This window comes from Vicugna pacos, chromosome 6, assembly GCF_048564905.1.
Source record: "Vicugna pacos chromosome 6, VicPac4, whole genome shotgun sequence".
Lineage (NCBI taxonomy): Eukaryota > Metazoa > Chordata > Mammalia > Artiodactyla > Camelidae > Vicugna > Vicugna pacos.
Genome location: NC_132992.1, coordinates 5,632,610 through 5,652,626, shown reverse-complemented (window position 1 = coordinate 5,652,626; position 20,017 = coordinate 5,632,610). Strand labels below are relative to the sequence as shown.

At 46.2% G+C, this 20,017-nt stretch overlaps 1 protein-coding gene and 1 long non-coding RNA gene across 2 annotated transcripts in view; one reads left to right on the top strand and one right to left on the bottom strand.

The window, feature by feature from the left end:
- LOC140696767 (uncharacterized) overlaps positions 1–14,724 on the bottom strand; it is a 28,077-nt gene extending 13,353 nt beyond the window's left edge. The window contains exon 1 of the long non-coding RNA XR_012073252.1: positions 14,601–14,724. This is a non-coding gene — a long non-coding RNA (uncharacterized lncRNA). The remainder of the gene's footprint in view (positions 1–14,600) is intronic.
- USP3 (ubiquitin specific peptidase 3) overlaps positions 14,307–20,017 on the top strand; it is an 81,622-nt gene continuing 75,911 nt past the window's right edge. Inside the window, exon 1 of the mRNA XM_072962278.1 lies at positions 14,307–14,676. Coding sequence (XP_072818379.1) covers positions 14,586–14,676 — 91 coding nt within the window. The 5' untranslated portion in view covers positions 14,307–14,585. The remainder of the gene's footprint in view (positions 14,677–20,017) is intronic.

Genomic DNA, 20,017 nt, shown 5'->3' with positions numbered 1-20,017 from the left:
TGGCTAGGGTGAGGGGGAGAGTGTAGCTCAGTGATAGAGTGTGTGCTTAGTACGCACAAGGTCCTGGGTTCAATCCCCAGTACCTCCATTAAAGTTAAATAAATAAATGAATGAATAAAAACCCAATCACCTCCTGCCTCTCCTCAATAAAAAGAAAAGAAAAAAAAGCATGTGGCCATATGGTGTGACCATTTGTGCCCAGAAAGGGAGGAAAAGAATATATTTACAACATATATAATATAAAGACATATATAATAATATAAACACTCTGTATATATACATACATACACTAATAATCTCTGGATGGATGGAGAAGAAAGAGTGCTAATTACTGTTTTTGTCTTCAGGAAGGGGACCTGGAGAAAGGGGAACTTACTTTTTACAGAGTACCCTTTATTTCTTTATTTATTTGTATTGTAAAATATACATAACATGAAATTTACCATTTAAAATATTTTAAAGTGTACAACCCAGCGACATTTAGTACATTCACAATGTTGTGCAACCATCACCACTACCTAGTTATAGAACATTTTCATCACCCCTAAAGGAGACCCCATTCTCATTAGCAGTCACCTCCCACATCCCCTTTCTCTCAGATCCTGGCAACCACTAACATGCAAATAAGAAAATCTCTATGTATTTGCTTCTTCTGAGCATTTCATATAAGTGGAATGACATAATATGTGGCCTTCTGTCTGTCTGCTTTCAGTGAGCATAATGTTTCAAGGTCCATCCAAAGACTAGCATGTATCACTACTTTATTCCTTTTTTATGGTTGAATAGTATTCCATTGCATGGATATACTACATTTTGTTTATCTATTGTCAATTGATGACATTTGGGTTGTTTCCACTTCTTGGCTATTATGAATAGTGCTGCTATGAACATTCATGTATAAGTTTTTGTTTGAACACCTGTTTTCAACTTTGGGAATATCAACCACAGTGGAATTTCTGGGTTGATGTTAATCATTGAAAACTCGGGGGGCGGGGGGGGGAAGTATAGCTCAAGTGATAGAGCACATGCTTAGCATGCACCAGTGCCTGGGTTCAATCCCCAGTACCTCCTCTAAAAATAAGTAAATGATTAAACCTAATTACCACCCCCTCAAAAAAAGAACAAAAGGGAAAGAAAACTCTGTAATGACTTTTGAATGTCACATGCATATATTACCTAACCAAAACTTGACTGTTGTAATACAAATATCTAAGTAGAGACAAACATATTGTTTTATAATTACAGTTCAGTAGCCCTGCATAACCAGCACTGGATCAATAAGTGGCCTCACCAGGCCCCAAAGAAACTTGAGGTATAGAAAGTAAAATATAATCCAGTTAAAAAATATGACTTAGAACCAGTAGGTCTTCAGGCTATAAATGCTCCGCATCATTAAATGTTCCGGCAGCTGTGCCTTGGTGAGCGTGGGAAGGGCTGTGAGAATGTTTTCTAAATCCATTTTTTTTTTAAAAGGTAAAGCGGTAATTAAAGTTGGCTTGGACCCGGTGATTATGTTGGTTTGTTAGTTGCCTGTACTTTCCCTGGGAGCCCGGGCGGCCGCAGCACCACGGATGTCCTCTAGGGGGCGATCCCTGGAGAGACCCGAGTCCCTGGTGTTGCTCCGCGCTGGTGACTGGGGAGTACTCAACTAGCAGAGCTTTTACAAAGGCAAAAAGAGGAAACGCTGTGATAAAGAACGCAGGGCTAGAAGGATACCTGGAAAACATACTTCTCAAGCCCTTTATTTTTTATTTGTTTTTAAACAAGGAGACTGAGCCCCAGAGTGGTTGCTGATGGTCACACAGACTTTAAACATCAAGTCTAGAAACGTCTGCGATGTTGCAATGGAGTGTGGGGAGAGTCGCTTTCCCAGTCTGATAGCACTGACTTTGGATCCCTCCTCCCTCCCTCTCCCCTATTCCATGCTCCACCCAGTTCCCATCTCTTACTTAAAGGTGAGACCTAGGACCAGTCTTAACTTTTCTGAGCCTGTTTCTCTATCTGTATAATGGGGACAATAACATCTACATAACGTGGGTGAGGGAAGAAATGATACCATGTATGTATAGGACCTGGCTTATGCTTGGCTCATAGTAGGTTCTCGGTAAATCTTTGTCCTGTGAGCCAACACGTCCCTCCTCTAGCCCTCTCAGAGACAATGGTTCTACTGCTGGAATAAATTTGTATTGATGGCATTTCAGGCAGCATTCTTATGGCTTTCTCCTATCTAGAAGGCTGACCTGAGGAAGGGAAGGGAAGGAGAGTTTGGGGTGAAAAGCTCCTTTGTGGAGCCTGAGCAGCCCCAGTTACTGCCCAGCTCTGCTGCCAACGCTTGGAGGCCCTCAGAGCTCTCAGGTCCAACACTCTCTGCCAGAAAGGTGGGGTCCCTAGTGAGGGCAACAGAGTCACATCCTCCTTGGCCCAGTTCCCGCCTCTTCCCAGCACTCCGACAAAAGGCCCAGTTTGGCTGTTTTAAGTAATACTAATCAAAGTAGTTAATAAGAACTGTCGTTTATGCCTGGCTATAAATGATCGTGCGTGTCCTCAGACACATCAAGATAATGTGATCAATTGTATTTGGCTGCATGATGAAATTCTGATCATGATTTCTGTCTTCATAATTCATATGGCACCAAATTTTTTAAATTAGGTAAAAAGTTGTAATTCTCACAATTTTGGAGGGTAGAGGGAGCAGGGTGGAGATGGAGCTAAAATATATATTTTTCATTATAAAAAATGTTGCTGGCAGGTGGTAGAGTACATGCTTAGTATGTGTGAAGTCCTGGTTTAAATCCCCAGTACCTCCATTAAAAAAAAAATGCTGCTGTATCCAAAACGGGGGAAATAGAGAAAAGAAAGTCTCCCATAATTCCATCATTCAACCACTGTTAGGGTTTTTCAGTAGATTTTAAAAACAGTCTTTAAATATACTTTTTTTGGAGTTGTAATCAGGCTAACATTTCTTACTAGAAAAATTTGACTCCCTCAGTGCCTAACAATGATATTCATTCATTCATCAAACATTTCCTAGGTGCCTGCTATGTGCCCGGCACTCGGGTACAAAGATGAATTAGACAGGGTCCTCGCTAGGATATTGTTTCCTTTTCCTGTCACAGCATTTTCAGTTTGTTTATGTATCTGCTAAATGGTGCTCTTCATTGAGGGGAAGCCCTCAAAAGAAGAGGACACTGATAGATTAAAGGCAGGATGGGAGAGTGTGTCTGGTGAGGACAAGGAACAGCAAAGAGCCTGATGTGACTACAGAAATAGGAAGTGCTCAGTGAGTACTGGTTGAGTGAATGAATTATCCCAGCATGGACTGCACACACTTCGGTTTAGTCCTTTGAGTGCCAAAGTAGCTCCCAAATTGCATCTCTCTCTGCCTCCTTTCTTCCAGGTTTTAAAAAATATTATCTGTGCAGATAATATCCTCTTAAAATTTCTGACCAGTTGTTCAAGATCTCATTCCTCTCACTGTCTTCCTCTAACCTCGCTGTTCATTTAACTGAGAATCTGTTCATGACTTTTGAGTTTTCCTCTTCTGAGTCACTTGCATGGGTCTCTGTGTCCTTCTTGGTCTGATTTCCCCAGTGCCTAGAACTAAACCCGGTTTAATTAAGTGAGCAGAGATTTCTTGAATGAGTGAATACATTTCCCCTTGTGAGTTTCATATTCCTTTTGACATCCCCCTTACTTTAGGCTTTCCGTTGGTCATACCCATGCCAGCTTCATCTACTCATGCTTCTTTTTGAACTCCCATGAGTCACTGTCAGTTTTTTACTCAGTCTGTTCCTCTCCCCGGGAGAGGTGCCATGTGCTACCTCCCAGGGTTGCCCCATGGCATACCACCCTCCTGGGACTTAAAGAGGCCAGAGATTTTTTTTTTAGAGAAGGAAGAAGAGAATGCCTGACTGGCTGCCCACCCGGTACTCAAAAGAGCAGGCTGATCACGTCAAAATTTTCATGCCCTGGGCCTTTCCCAACTCCACCCCAAGAGTCTATCAGAGTGTGAATCTACCGTTCACACAAGTTCCCCAGGAGAACAAGAAGCTACAGGAAGTCAGGCAAGGAGTAAGTTGGGGCTCCAATCTGTGATTAGAACAAGTAAGATTCATACTTTCTAGTCACCTCCAGATTTATCAGCCACGTGACAACATCTGCACGGTACCACACCAAAATGTCCTCTTAGGGCTCTCATAGAGAAACGAGACAAGAAACCCTGGACTGGAGATGAGGAGACCTGGGTTCTCATCCTGGCTTGGCTTCTTTTTTAATTCATTTTAATTGTAATTTATTGCTTCAGCCTTATTAAGGCATCATTGACAAAAATATAAGCTATTTAAAGCGTACGTTTTGGTGATGTGATGTGCGTACACATTGCAAACTGGCTTGGTCTCTTTAGGTGTCAGTTTCCTCATCTGTAATAGGGTAATTGGATGACATGATGTCCAAAAGACATTCAAGTGCCAAGATCCTAGTCCAAGGTCCTGTCTTCAAGGAAAAGTTTGCCACGTGGCATTCAAATCTTCCCACAGTGACTACTCTGCAAACGAGGATCACCTCCATCCTCCACTGCACAGCACTGCCCCATCACAGGGAACTCTCTTTTGGACAGGCTGGTGGGGCTGGTGCACAGAAGGAAGATCAGCTCATCCATGGGAACTCAGCCCTGAGAAGTCTCAGGAGACTGAAATGTATCAAAACGCCCATTTAATACTGTGTACTGAGAACCACAGGGGCCGCACAGAGGACATTGCTGTTTCCTGCCCCACCCTTCTCTGCCCCACTCTAAACCTTGCCCTCTTCACTTCTTCCCAGAATGGCTGCTCCTGAAAACCCAGGTTAGCAATTGGTTTGGTGTGTGTGAGTGTCTCCATGATGACGGGGCCCCCTGGTCCTATCGAGTCCTGTCCTGCTAGGCCTCCGTTCCCCTCGCCCTCAGTGCCAGAGACATACTGGCCAAGTTCCTTTGGAACTGCCCTTTTTCCTTGCTCCTCTCTGCCTTTCCTACCTCTGATTACGCAGGCTCACGTTAAAGTATGGAGATGGCTTTGGGGAGGCTCTCTAGCAGATGCTAATCTCTCATAAATGAGACTGGAGGAGCTGATTTCCTGGGAAGTGTCTGACTTCATTCGTTGGGAAGGGTATGGCCCACCTCCTACAGGGCCCAGGGCTGCCAGCTTTTGCCACTCCCCTCTTTCCTCAGGATGCTTTCAGTCTTTGCCATCCTCTCTGACCTCCTTGCAACCAGGCCTGGGTTGCAAGGTCATTTTCATCTTCCAGTGTGAATATTCTAGTAGCCTTCTCCCCAGATATCCACTCCAGGGGGTTCAAGACAAGAGTAAAAGCTTCAAAAGTGTGTACCTGATAAAGGTGGTGACTCATATTTATCAGGAACCTACTTTATGAATGGCAAGAGTGGCACGTTCTATGTACATTCTCTCAGTCATTCTCTACCACTCTCTGGGGACCTATCATAGTCCTAGGTACTATTGTAACCTCCAGTTTATAGGTTTTGGACCTAAGAGATTCGGGAAGAGTAGGCCGCTTGTCCAAGATCACACAATTATTAAGAGGAGGAGGGGCACTCACACTCAGTTCTGTCCATTGCCAAAGCCAAGGCTCTGTCCATCAGGCCACTGTCTCCAAGGACCAAGCATTTGTTAAGAACCTCCTGGGGCCAGGACTATGCTAAACATCCAGGTGAATGAGGGTGGGTAAGCTCTTGCAGTCCAGGGATACCAGAGTCCTCCGAGATTCTAACTGGGAGGTGCTACAAACAGGGAGAGTTCTACTCCAAAGCAGACTGAAGTAGATGCTGCTGCTAAGGACAGGCAGGGTCCCATGGGAATGTGGTGAAGGAGGGAGGTCACTCCATGCTGCGCGAGTGGCGGGGGGGGGGGGGAGGGAAAGAAGACAGGGAGGGGGAGACGAAAGAGAGAGAGAGAGAGAGGAAATATGAATGGCCCTTGTGCTGACTTTGGTAGATGGGAGGACTTCCATAGGCTGGAGTGAAACAGGCCGAGTAAAGAGCTGGGGGACAAAGCCAGGGCGAGAGCACTGAGGGTCTGCTCAGCCTTCAGGCTTGTGTGGGGTTGGGGAGAGAACCAAGGCTGGCAGGTTGGTCAGGGCTGAATTAGAGGGGGCCTTGATGCCACGGAAGGGCCTACGCTTGCTTCTGGGAGCAGTGAGTAGCCGCTAAAATCTTCTGATCGGGCACAGGCAGGAAGCGATGATGCAAGTTGGAGACTTGGCAGGGATGTGGCCTTTGGGTGGGTCCTCCCTTCTTTGGCCCACAGCCACTGCCAGGCTGGCCACTCAGGGGGCACCAAAGAGGACTAGTTCCAGCGGTGGGAGCTCCCAGTCTTAGCAAAGGCACAGCATGAGGCCCCTTCAGGGCCTGTGGGAGGGGTTCAGGGAAGGAAGTGTCCTATTTTTTTTTTTTTTTGAGAGAGAGTGGTCCAGTAGGTACCACTGATGGTCCTGGGGTAGGAGGAGGTGGTGGGCACGGGCAGAGGAATTGGAAAGGAAATGCATTTTAAGACATGGTAAAGAAGCGTCTTTTCAGCTCAGCCAATGCAAAATAAGTGTCCTCACCCCTTACAAATTCAGGCTCACTTCTGACTTTGAAAATCTTTTTTAAGGAAGTGCGGATGAATTTTTCTTTCATGTGCTGTAAAAACTCAGTGAAATTGAGAGTGCAGTTGCCTGGGCATTCAGTTCAGCAGAATGGTTTTTTTTTTTTTTAATTCAACTATAAGAAAAGGAGGTAAATGACTATAGACGAGTTCATATCAGGATGTCACATAAAAATGCCTACTGTGGATGACCACAGGCAGAATCAGTGATGCAAGCAGAAGGTGACAGCCTAGGACCCATTTGAGGGGTACAGGAGAGGCAGGCCTGCCTCCGGAGCCATCTCTTTCCCCTAAGAGAACCAGCGCATGCATCCTGCACACAGGAAAGGCCAAATGATGTGCACGAAAAACTCTTTTCTAGGCATCGCAGTGCAGACTCTAGCAGGCGAGGAGCACTCTGGTGTCAGGAGATGCCCAGAGAAGTCTGTGTTGCTAGACAAACATATCTCTCTGGGACCAGTTCCCTCCTTGTGAAACTCCTGGCCCTTCCAGTTTTCTAATCATTTCTGTCCTGAGGGCTCTCGGTGTAATTTTCCATGAAGCCTTGCTGCTTCTGATCTCCATTTCCAGCCTGAAAGCACCAGCCACTCCACGGGTAAACGAGAAAAGCCAAAAGGGTTCTAAGGCCCTTTCCATACTTTTCCAGCACTGTTCTTTGGATGGTGATAAATGTTAAAGACCATTTTTTTTTCTCCTGTTGCTGCCAATTGATAACTGGGTCAACCACAGCAGAGCTTTGTAGATGATGTAATTATAAAATATGCTTATAACCTTTGGTGTGATTACATAAATGCATAAGTTGTGGATATTGGCGACTTCCGATCGTGGCACATGGGTCTCTGTTCTCTGTTTCCACACATTAAGTGTTTGGCTAAGGGAGACAGAGCAGGGAAGACACCATTTTGGAAGCAGCTATTATTATTCCTATTTAATAGATGGAGGTTCCAGAGAGGTCATGCTGCTGGCCCAAGGTCACAAAGCCGACCAGTGACAGAAGCAGGAGCCCAGCCTAAAGCCCCACCTCTTTCTAGTACATCAGGCACCCCGCAGAAGGGTCTGGCACTATGTTCTGGTTGTATAAGGAATTCATTTTCTGCTTATCTGAATATCCCGGATAGCTGAATTGTCAGGTTAAATCAAGGTTAGGAAGGCAGGGTGGGAAGGCAGAGATGGAGGTCCTCTAAGCCTAGGATCCTTTTCCCTACTTCTTAAAGTGTCTGAGCCTCTCCCTCTCAGTGGGCTTTAAACTCCTCAAGGTCACCGTCTCAGAGATCTGGTCAGATTACGGCCAGGGGAGTCCCAGCTGCATTTGAATGGCCCCGATTTGTTTCTAGCTAGGTGTGCACTGTGGTTTTAATTTGCATTTCCCAGATGACTAATGCAGTCAAACATCTCATAAATGTTAATAATTCTTAGTAGTTCCTTTCTTTCCTCTGTCTTATCTCTGATCTTTCTGCATCTTTGCAACCTTATCCCCTCTCCCAGGGCCTGGCAAAGTGCAACCCGGAAAGATTCCAGCGTCCTGGGGACCCAGATTTCTCTGTGATGATAGTTCTCTGCTATAGCGAGTCCACAGCCCTTTACCGTCTTTCTGCTTTCCTTGCCAGCCTCATATTTCACCTTTCTGTCTCCCTGCACGTGACTCTCCAGCCAGACTGGCCATCTCAGGTCTCTAGGCCTCTGAGCCTTTGCAGATACGGTTCCCTCTGCCTCTCTCCCCCACTTTACCTGGTTAACTTCTAGGTATCAATCAAGTCTCAGGTCAGATGTCACTTCCTCCAGGAAGCCTTGCCTGATGCTTCCCCCACCCCCCACCCCCAAGCCTGGGTGAGTTGCTCCTTGTTTGTGGCTAAGCAACATCCTGTACTTCCCGTCGTAGTAGCATTTGTCACGCTGTGTTGCAATTGCCTGTTTGCTGGTCTGTTTGGCCCTTTTGTTCATCCCTTTGAGGATGAGACTTTCTGTTGTTTCACTTGTATACCATCAAGTAAAACAACAGAAAGTGATCATCAGAGATATCTGTTGAATGAATGATCTGGCCTGGATCCCTTTAAAAGGATAAAAAGCTACCTTCTGGGCCAGCTATACTAAAATCAATTACTCAGGCCATCATTCTCCACCTCCCACATCAGTCCTCCTATGTGACAAAGTCTTAAGGAGATGAACATTTATTGGGGGTCTACGGCATACCAGGCACCAAGCCAGGCCCTTTATGTGTGAAGTCATTTTCACAATCTAAAGTGTGAAAGCTCCCTGTAGAGCTAGCACTTTGAAACTCAGAGGCTCTGATGTCCAATCAGACAATGAACAAGCAAGGGGAAAGGAGTGACGTCACAATTTCCATCCCAATAGTGACAGAGATGTCAACAGAGGCGGCCCCCACATAGCATGGAGCTCTAAGTCCCTGTACCTTCAGTGCCTGGTGTGTGGCAGGAGTGCAGACAGTGGTTGTTGAATAAATGAACAAATGATTGAAGAGGAAACACAGAAAGAAAGAGTAGAAGACCCATGTTTCTTTCTGGACCTGACCTAGTATATTTCCCCCACATGTTGATAAACAAAATTGGACATTGGAGTATTTTTGTCATGGGCAGCTGTCCACAGTGCCAGCCAAGGCTGATCCTTGTGATTTCTGCTCACTCTATTGACGAAAAATGACTATGCTCAGCTGCAAAGGAAGCTGAGACATTTCTTTTGTGAACCCGGGGAGGAAGAGAAAACAGATTTGGGGTGAATAGCTGGCAGTCTCTGCCACAGGATACAAGGACGGTGTTGCCTCTGCCAGTGTCCCTGGGTGGCCATGAGCTATCATTGGATCGATTGCTGGATGTTCACTCTAGAACAGCCCTTGGGGGCCATCAAGGCCTAGGTTCAACCCCCTGATTTTGCAAATGGGAATCTGGAGCCCAGAATGTTAAGGGACTCCTTCACTTGACAAAGAGTTGTTTGGTGGTAGAGCCCTAAGATTTTGCTTAATTGGTCCCATGCTTTAGCTGCAAAGCGGATCTTTAAACAAGAAAATCTTCTCATCTCCTTCAGAAAAGTGCTGCAAAGTTCACATTTCAATGATAAAGAAGAAAGTATTAAGAGCAATACAAATTACGATGATGATATAATGATAATTACAATGGTACTGATCCTTTCTTTAGTTACGCAGAGGCTCCTCTGTGTCCTCTGCTCCCTAAGATTCTTCGTTATTAGGAACGTCAGCTACCACCCCAAAGTATTGCAGGATCATTTAGCTGACCACATGTGTGAGGAGTGAAAGTTGTGTAAATTTGCGCAATTATTTAAGTCTTTAAGCTTTAGCTCTTTCATCAGTAAAACGGAAATAATACCTCCATCTCAGGTTTGTTGTGGGGATTAAAGAAGAAATGAAAACCACTTGATACAGTACCTGGTTGGGAACCACTGAATGTCAATTTCTTTTCTTGCAAAGTTGAGGTCCTTTCTGTGACTACCCAGGCGACCATTACGCAAAATGACTGATGCAATCACTCTTGAAAGGGGGCACTTCCAACAACATTTAATCAACAAATACAATCTTTTTCTAATATCTGCAATTGCTAAACTTAGGATCCATAGATGAGAAGAAAAGCATCTGCCCCTAAGGGAGACTGAAACATAAACAAAAAACCAGCACCATGTGACAAGCTGCAGGGACAGAATGGGTGATGGTGAGGTGGGGGGAAGCTTAGAAGTTTGCTTGCGTGAGTGATGGAGTGCTTCCCTGAGGAGGTTATATGCTTCACCTGGAAGGAGTCAGAGCCAGCCAGGTAGAAGGGAAGGAAGTGGGGGAGGACACAGAAGTGTGAGGAAGCACATTTTCTATAATGAAGGAGCTATTTTAGATATTGCTGGAATAGCTTTTTTTAAAAAGCTTTAATGAAAGAGAATGGACAGGTGACCGTGATGGCAGAGAGTTTCCAATTTTAGCTTGCCATACATGGGGAGTCACTGAAGAATTTTGGGCAGCAAGATGATGCAGAAGGGGTGAATGAAAAGAAGTGGGAGAATGACAGCCAGTTGAGAGCTAGATGGCTGAAACCCACACCCAACCCCATCACTCATTTAATCATTTAACAAATAGTTACCGAGGACCTGCCATGCACCAGGCTGAATTCCAGGAGCTGGAAATCAGGCAATGAACAGGACTAGCAAGGTACGGTTCTCATGGAGGAGACTGACAATAAACAAACCAGTAAACAAGCAAGGAAGTATTAGATAAGTGCTTCTTGGAAAATTAAACAAGGTGAGAAAAGAGTCCCTGAGCGGCTGCTCCTCACCCTCTCCCCCTCCTTCTGAATACTCACCAAGCCTCCTCTTGATGGAACTCTGGTTTCCCAAGGAGGCTTTGCTCCTAGAAAAATCTCTAAGGTCAATAATTAACCTAGCTCTCTAGGCGCTGCCAATAAGACTTCTTCCCCAGGGCCTGGTCAGCTTGTAATCCATGCTTCGGGACCACCGATTCTGCCAGAAATCTCAAGTCTGAAAGCTAGGGGAAGGTCGCAGCAACCTTGAAACACCCCCTCTCCCCCACCCCCGCCTGAGGTTCCCATGGCAACGTATGACCCACCCACTCCCAGCACAACCCTTCTCCCCCCTTTTATTATATGTATACATCCCCTGAAGAAGAGAAACGTTTGATAGTATGGCTAAAATTGTGCCTTCCTCTCCTCTGAAAAACAAACTTTTAAAACGCGGCCACCGCTGCTGGCAGGAACGGTCCCCCTCCCCGGTCCCCGCCCCCGGGACTCCCGGAGGCCGCGCGTTCCCCAGCACGGCTGCCGGAGGCTGCTTCAGCCCCACCCGGGCTCACTCGCGTGTAAGTCAGAGCTCCTCAGCGCCAAAGGGATGCGGGCCAAGAACCAAAAAGCGAACGTTGGTTGTGTTAAATGTAGCCGAAGAAACGAGGGACTGGAAAAGCAGATTTCCCAGTATGCCCCGTGGTCTTCCCCCGCTTGACACATTTGCTTACCGCGAGGGTTTTTTTTTTTTTTTAACTACGAAAACTTTCAGAGACACAGGAAAGTTTTAGGGAAATCTAGCAGAAGTCTGATTTTTGCCCAGCTTCTCTGGACTGCCTGATAATCACAGTTCGCCCTCTGTGGTCTATAGCAGTCAAGGTGACTAATTTAGGACCCCTGTTCGGAGGGGGTTTTATTCTAGTTAGGGAGAGAAGACTCTAATAAAAACATTTCTTTTTTTTTCTTGTCTTAGCAGCTTACACCTTACAAGGTGTTTTCACATTTCTGATGCCGTTAAAAATCATAAACTCAGAGCTGAAGGGAAATTTAGAGATCAAGGACGGGGGGTGGGGGCGGGGTGTGTGGGGGGAGACAATTACCTGGCATATACCAGGCCACTTCCCAAACGCCTGCCCATGGTAGACATTGCTAATCGATCACTCATTCATGATTGAACACTTAGTTATTGGACGCCCTCCACATTCCACATCTTATGTTAGGAATACAGCAGGAAACCAGACAGACTTGTTTGCTACCCTTATGGACCTCCAAGGGGAAGACAGACATTAAACAAATAATTACGGGCCTGAACAGTGTTTGGAAAAGGCCGAGTGTGGGGGCAGATAAGGGCATCACACACCTGGAGGTAATCTGGGGGTGGGGCAGGGGCAGGAAAGGCCTCCCTGAGGAAAAAATATATATATATTTTTTCTTTTTTTTGGGAAGTGATGTTTTAAGCTGAAGTCTAGATAATAAGGAAAGTGAGTCTTTGCGAGGGTGAAAAAAGAAACATCACATGCCAGGATGAAAGATGGCGTGAGTCAGGGCAAGTTCCACAGCTAAATGAGGGGGCATGGATGATAATTAGGCGTAGGTGTGCAGAAGGAAACTGAGGTTGATCCAGCCTGGCCTTGAAAAAGAATCAGTTGATAGGAGGAGAAGGTTGGGAGAGCCTGATCAAAGGTCAGATTTACTGTTTATTCTCCTACTTCCTAGGAATTATTCTCTCACATGCTGCCAGTTAAGAAAAAACAAACGGAAAAAAAAACTATAAACGATCCACTACCTACTACGGGGTGGCAAGTCTCATGAATTGTCACATCTTCCTTGCGGGATAAATATTATTTTTCCCGTTTTACAGATGAAAAGTGCATGGGAAGACACTTGCCAAAGTTGATCATCTAAGCAGAGCTAGGATTTGAACAGCTGCACTTTCCACAATTCGTCACTGACATAAAATCTCAAGAAGGAGGCTTGGCTCTAACAGCAATCAAACAAAACTCGGGAAGCGACGGAACAACTGTTCACTGAGGAATCGTAAATACTACTTGGGGTAGGGGTGGGTGGGGAAGGAGACGCGGCAGGTGAGTGAATGGACACGGTTAGGCAGAGAGGTGCAAGGAGGAAACCGAGCAGTGGCGGGTGGTGTGGGGGATGGCGAGGCGTGAGGAGTGACTGAGAGGGGCATCCCTGGACTGCTCCGGGACTGCACCGCGGGGAGGTGCCTTGCTCTAACCACCACCCGGCCCAGCCCGGTTAATCATTTCCTGACCTTCCTTCCTCCTCTCGCCCTGTCCGCAGGATTGCCACATCAGCTCCCCCCTCCCCGTTCGCCTCCTGGCCCTGCTGCTCCTTTGCCGGGTTTTACAAGGAGCCCCAACTTTGAGGCAATGTTTGTAATAGCCTCGGACATCCTCAAGGCCGTGCCCCTGAGAGATCGCAGGTTCGCTTGGGTGTAACGCCTGCCCTAGCGGCCACTTGAGGCTTGCCCTGTGCTCTTTCTACGAAGAAGCCAGAGAGGCGGGCATCCAATCCTTGCACGGATTAACCAAGTACAGACTCGGTTTCCCCAGCGGTAAATTTACAAAGGGGATGGTAAAAGCAGCTGGCGGGGTGGTGCAAGGTTTAAAGGAGGTATTGTGGGTAAAGCCTGGCTAGGAGACAGTAGTAGGTGTTAAACAAATGTCAGATGCCTTCCCTTTTTATCACCTGGTAACTGGGACCTCGCGCTAAGCAAACCCAGGTTTCAGCTATCTCACTTAAGAGTTACACCTGATGGTGAGGTAAGACTGTCCGACCACGCGCTGGAGGTAACGCAGATGGTGAGTCACAGTGCCAGGGTTTGTTCATGAGCGCCCCCGCGGGCCCAGCCATTCAGCACCCAGATGGCTGGCTAAGGCCACTTGTTCAGAACCTAGAATCCGGTCAGTATCGCACCTGCTGCAGGGAGAAAAGCACTAACGCTGTACTGCTCTGGGATCTACGCAGCTCGCTGGGCCACCAGGGGCCAGGCCCTTAACTTCTCTGAGCTTGTACCTTCGTGTGTAAAATGGGGGCTACAGTGCCTGTCTGCCCGAGTGGTTTTTACTTTCTGCTTCACACTTTCCTGTGTGGCCACATTTGCTACCATGGTGTAGTAAGACCACCCCACACTACACAGAATCAATCTTCTATGACTGCGAGCAATCGCTGGGCCGCGGTAAAAGCAGCAGACTGGCCAGGCGTGCCCCAGCTTGGCGCCCCACCCTTCTCGGGGCCGGGGGAAGCCGCGGGTGCTTGGCGCAGCGGAGTTGGGAAAGTCACTTCCGAGCGTACCCTGACTCCGCGCCACCCGCCTGCCAGCACCGGGACCCCACCCCCGCGGGAGAGGACGGGGGCGGGGCCGAGACTGGAGGCGGGGCCTGCTCAGGGGCGGGGCGGGGCCGGCCTGGGAAGACGGAAGCCCCCAGCCTAGGGGTGGCGGCAGAACCCGGATTCCGGACTACCACGTTTTCCGGAGCCGGGCTCCTGGAGACGGCGGGCAGGAAAACCCGGCGCCCGGAAGCTTTTGCTTTCTTTGACGCAAGGGCTCGGGACGCAGCCGCCGTCGGCCGAGCGCCCGGCAAGGAGCGACCCCAGACGGAGCCTTCAGAGTCCCTCCGTCCCCCACCCCCCGCCCCGTCCGGGAGCCTCAGTCCCTCTCGCCGCCCTCCTCGTGGCCATGGAGTGTCCGCACCTCAGCTCCAGCGTCTGCATCGCTCCGGACTCAGCCAAGTTCCCCAACGGCTCCCCGTCGTCCTGGTGCTGCAGCGGTGAGTGCGGCCCCAGGCGGCCCTGCCGCGCACCCGAGGCCCCGGCTCCGCCGGGCCTGCCGTCTAGGGGCCGCGCGGACTCGGGGAGGGGTGAGGGCGAGCCGGGCTCGGCGGCTGGGGAGGGGTACGCGGCGAGGCGAGCGGAGCGGCGGCGGGCGGAGCGGCGGCGGCGGCTCCTTTGTTTCCCGCGGCCCGACGGTCCTGCCGGCAAAGGAGAGGCCCGCGAGGGGCTGGAGCCCGCGGGGGCCACAGCGCGTGGGGGCGGCGGCGGGCGGGGACCCCGGCCCGCGCGGCTTGCGCCCCCGCGCCGCCTTCCAGTGCCCGGGGGCTGTGCTGGCCCGTGTCGCCGGGTCGGGGGCGGCGGGGGTGGGTGTCCTGCCCGCACAAGGCGGCCGCACGTGTGGCGGGGCTCGAGTTGCGTCTCGTCCTCGACCGCACGAGAAGAGCGCCGCTCTCGGGGCGAAGCTTTGTCTGGGCTGCGGGGCGCGCTGGGGCCCTTCGCTACCTGCCCCGGCCCCGCTTCCTTTCCCTTCCCCGCATGCTCCGGCAACCGGATCCACGCGGGGCGGGCGGGAGCCCCGAGCCCCAGGAGGTGCTCCGAACTCAGGCGGCCGAGGTCGGAGTCTTTCATCAGCTAGGGAGGGTGAAGTTTGAAAACAGGCTTCGGGCTTAAAAGCTCGGAAGGCTGATTGAGCAGCTGCTTTGGAGGGGCGGCTCGAGTCGCCTTTCAGATCTTTGGGGTTGTCTGAAATTGCTTTGGGATTCCCGAGTTCATGTGCTTTAGGACAGTTGTTAGGTTTATGTAATGCTTTTGCGTTGTCTGAGCATCTTAACTCCTTCTGCCGGGTCCCTTGGAAGCCCCAGTGCCCTCTTATTGTCTGCTCTAGCGACTTAGGGTCGCACCGGCCACACTGCTTTGATTACTTCCTGGTAGGGCCCTGGTGCCGCCGGCAGTCTTTGTTTATTAGCTTTGAGATGATCACTGGTAGCGTGGGTTGCAGTGTAAAATTCGAATTGTGGGGTTTTTTTTTTAAATCTTAAGTTCGTCTGACGAAATAAAGGCAAGAAAACAGCAATGATACGATTTAGCTGTGTGACATTTCTCCTTGTGGGTTGCAGCAGGGAAGATACTTTAGAGAATGCCTTAACACTTTTGACAGGTTACTTCAATATGATGATTATGTCCTTGGAGAAAAACATAGGTAACGCCACAAAGAAAATTGTACTGTAGGATAAGGAATAGAAGTAAGTGCGGTTTCCTTGAGCTCCCAGAGGTTTGAAGCTGTGCTTGCCTTTGTAAAGTCAGATTATCTTTTTCTGCATGAAGCCTATAAAGATTAACCGGTTAATTGGTTTCACAGTGCAATATTGCAGTCCTTTTATGAGGGTGCAGAGATTTACCTACGAATGTTTCTTCCACTGTAAATGTTGAGCATGAAACAACAAATAAGGTGTATCAAACTGCTTTACAAATTAGTTGGTGTTGCATTAATTATAATTGTAGCTATAGCTGTGGTGCTATAACTGTAACTTAATTTTTCCAAAAGAGATTTGAAAAGAAAAATGACCAAAGTAAACACTAGGAAAAGCATACCTCATGAGGAATGATGAAATTACTCTTGATCATCCGAGATTAAACTACAGGGATACAAAGCCGACAGCACACTTCTGCCTTTTTCTGGGTAAAAATCACTTCAAATTTTAAAATAGCCACACTGGACACATGCATTTAAAAAAAGGAAAGAGTTTATGTAAGTGGCAGATACCCTGTTGTGAGTCAGTCTTGCCTTTGTCAGTCAGAGTGTCCACTTGTCTGTGGAAAGAAAATGCAGAAAATTGAGTATCTCTTGTGGAAGTTAAGTGAAAATGGAGCATAACCAAGAGGTTTCTTCTGATAAAAAGAACAAACTAGTATGTCTGGCCCTAGGGGACTAGTGGTTTGTGTCTAAGGGGTAAGATGGCATCTTTGCATCTTGCGACAAAGTTTGTGGCATTGCTTTGGGAGGGTGGTTTGGTCATGTGCTTGGGTTTGTAGAACCAATAAAGCTAGTTTCGCACCTTTGTGTGGGTTTTCCCCTTCTGTTCATGTGCTGTGAATTGAACCCATTTCGTGTGGGCCTCCCATTTTAACCTATTGGCATCCATTCATTGATGTAATCTCATGTTTTTGTATTGAGCTTGATCTTGTTCTTGCCTGCCTGTTGTTTCAGTGACTAAATGATTATTAAATCTGTGAGTCCTTAAGTAATTCATCATCTTGGAATATTATGTATGCTGGTATTTATTCTCCAACACTTGGATTTCTTCCTTTCTCTTTTTCTTTTTCTTTTTTTCCTTTTTGGTAGGGCACCAAAAGCGTAGCCAGTGTGTTGAATAATGTGGTGACCGGGTATTGAGTCTGACTGCCTTCTTATTAGGGAGGGGGAAATCTCTGTTTTGGCAGGGGGACCATAAAAGTAATGCCCTTGCCTTGTGTTCTTTGGGAGCTTGCAGTCACACCACAGCAAAACAGCCTTGAGGCGGCCAAGCAGATTGCAAAAGACCAACATCCTAGGCTCTACGAGGTAGCAGTACATCCTTGAAAAGTAGTTCTGTTTCCTCTGAGTGTCGGCTTGGTTTCATTATGTCATCTGTTAAAGAAAACGTTTACCTCACAGGTTGCTGTTAGGATGAACAAGGTAATGTTTGTGAAAACTTTGAGAAACTCCTACACATTGTTCAAGTTATAGGTGGTCTTATGGATCAGAACATCTTTATAAAGCGGACTCTGGATCGAAAAATCTAAAGCCCCTTAAATAGGGCCTAGGATAGACTGGTTTTATGCTGAATTATGTTTTACAAGGAGATGTATTACTCAACAAGATTAGGCGGTGTAAGAGGTAATTATGCCTTAGAATTAACTTGAGCTTCTTATCTATGGAAGGCACTGGGTACATTCTGTTGTATTTGCGGTGTAATTGTGTACCACAGTGGTTCTCAAGCTTTTTGTTTTCAGGGCACCTTTATGCTCTTAAAAATTATTGAGAACCCAAAGAGCCTTTTGTTTGTGTGGCTTATATCTGTTGATATTACTGAACTAGAAATTAAAAGAAAAAATTTAAATATGTATTTATTAAATCATTTACAGTTAACAGTAGTAAGTCCATTGCTTGTTAACAGAAATAATACTTTATATAAAATAACTACTTTCAGAACAAAAATTTGGTGGGAAGAGTGGCAGTATTTTAATTTTTTGCAACTTTTCTTTGGTCTGGCTTACTAGAAGACAGCTGGATTTTAATATCTGCTTTTTGCATTGTCTCTTGAGATGCCATACATCATGTAGCTTCTGGAAAACTCCGTTGCATGCTTGTGAGAGAACGAGGGTAAACAATAAAAATAACATCAATACTGTTTATGAAAATAGTTTGACTTCATGTACCCTCTGAAAGGGTTTTGGAAACTCTCAGGGGCTCAGGACCACACTTTGAGAACTCACAAGTAAACAACTGTAGTAACAGTTAAGGACACCTGCTGTTATCAAACTAGCTTTAGAATATTAAAGAATTCCTTAAGGCCTTAAAACTAGCAACATTTATGTGTATATGGAGACTTAACAGAGTTTGTGAAATATATTAGCTAGAACCAGATCATGGGGTCCAGTAGTCCTTTGCTCTCAAAAAAGTTACAGTGTAACCTAGTTGGGGAGAGACAGGAAGCTGACTGGTTAGAAGATAAATCCATGTTGTGGTTTAAGGTAAATGTTGAAAATAGCAATTTCCTAATAAGGTAAAAGTTGATTTATGTCTAATTTTGCTAAAGGCCTTCTTGTTTTAAATGAAAACGTTTTAAATAAAAACTAGGACATTCTCTCAAGGTTTTTGTTAAGTGCACATACCAGATGTTATTTTCAGAAGCTGGAGGTTTGGGCATTTATTTTTATGGGTAAAAGAGTTGAACCAGTGGCAAAATACTGATGGAAAAAAAACACAAATTTTTTAAAAAGATGCCCTAAATACAACTATTTTAATAACTAAGGAAAGCCAAAGACTTCAAGGATTTGGGTTGAATAGCCAGTTAAATTGGAGATATTTTAATAGCATAGACATGAGAATTTTCCCCTGATTAGTTCTTCAAAGAGTTGAGAATGCCTCTTAAATTTTCCAGTACAGCTCTCCCTCACATTACCTAAGAAAAGTAAGTGTAGATTAAGTAAATGTTTTGCAGTTTTGGCTGTATGGAGAGTAACTCTTTTTTTTTTTTTTTGAAGCTTCATTTAGTAGGATGCAGTTCTGAGTGTTGATTCCTTGTCATTGGTAGTAAACTTGAAGTTTGTGATAAAGGTGAGAAATCACTATGATGGAGTGATGGGTTATTTTATATTGTATTTCTCTCACAACCTACATCTAAAGAACATGTTTGTATGCCCAGGAGACTACCTTTTTCTGGATAGGATCAGTCATTTGTTCATCATTAGGTCAAGTGCACTTATTGCTTTTTAGTAACCCAGTATGAAATATTTATTAAGTAACTAGCACATAATAAGACACTCAGTGAACATTTGCTTAATGAATGAACTTTTCCCCATTTAGATGGTGGTTGGAATGGCCTTAAACTTTATATTGAAAATAAATGAAAAGTAAGAGAGCTTCTCCCCAGAATGCTTTCACCAGTCCTCACTCCCGGTTTTCAGTCTGTAAACTTTGGATTGTGAGCAAAGGACCATCTGTGGTGGTGTTACCACAATGAATTTGTATTCTTTTGACATTCTGTGTTTATAGATGGGTAGGTGGACATTTTAGTAATAAATGTGGATGGGCCAGTTTAAAAAAAAAGTCAGTGGACAGGTGATCCTTTTTTCACATTGATTTGGAAGATTAGTATTTGAATTTTATATACTTTTCTGGGGAATGTAAACTTTTTTGGTAATGTTTGTAAGCTTAAGTCAAATGTAATTTGTTTTTCTAGTTTTTCTGGCAGTATTCCACCCTCAGCTCCAGCTCCAGAACCTTAAAGGAGCCTCAGCATATTTCCAGGGTCTCTGACTAATTGGTAGAGATGTGAAAGGCCTGGGATTCAGAATGTGCTCCATGTGTGTGTGAAGAGGCTGCAGTCTAGGGATTCAGCCTCACATTTTGTTGTTGTTGTGAAGTTTTGACAAATGGGTCAAAGTTATTTTCTAAATGGTATTCTTAGTAGTGTATGAGGAACATCCTTCATGGCCTAAGAAGAAAGGACGAGGTGGAGGGAAGAATTCAGACTCTTTTGTTTCGGTTTCTCCTTTATTCTCAAAATAATTCGTTCTCATCATTAGCCTTAGGCTCTTATAACATCCCACTTTTTCCTCATTGAAATTTATGCA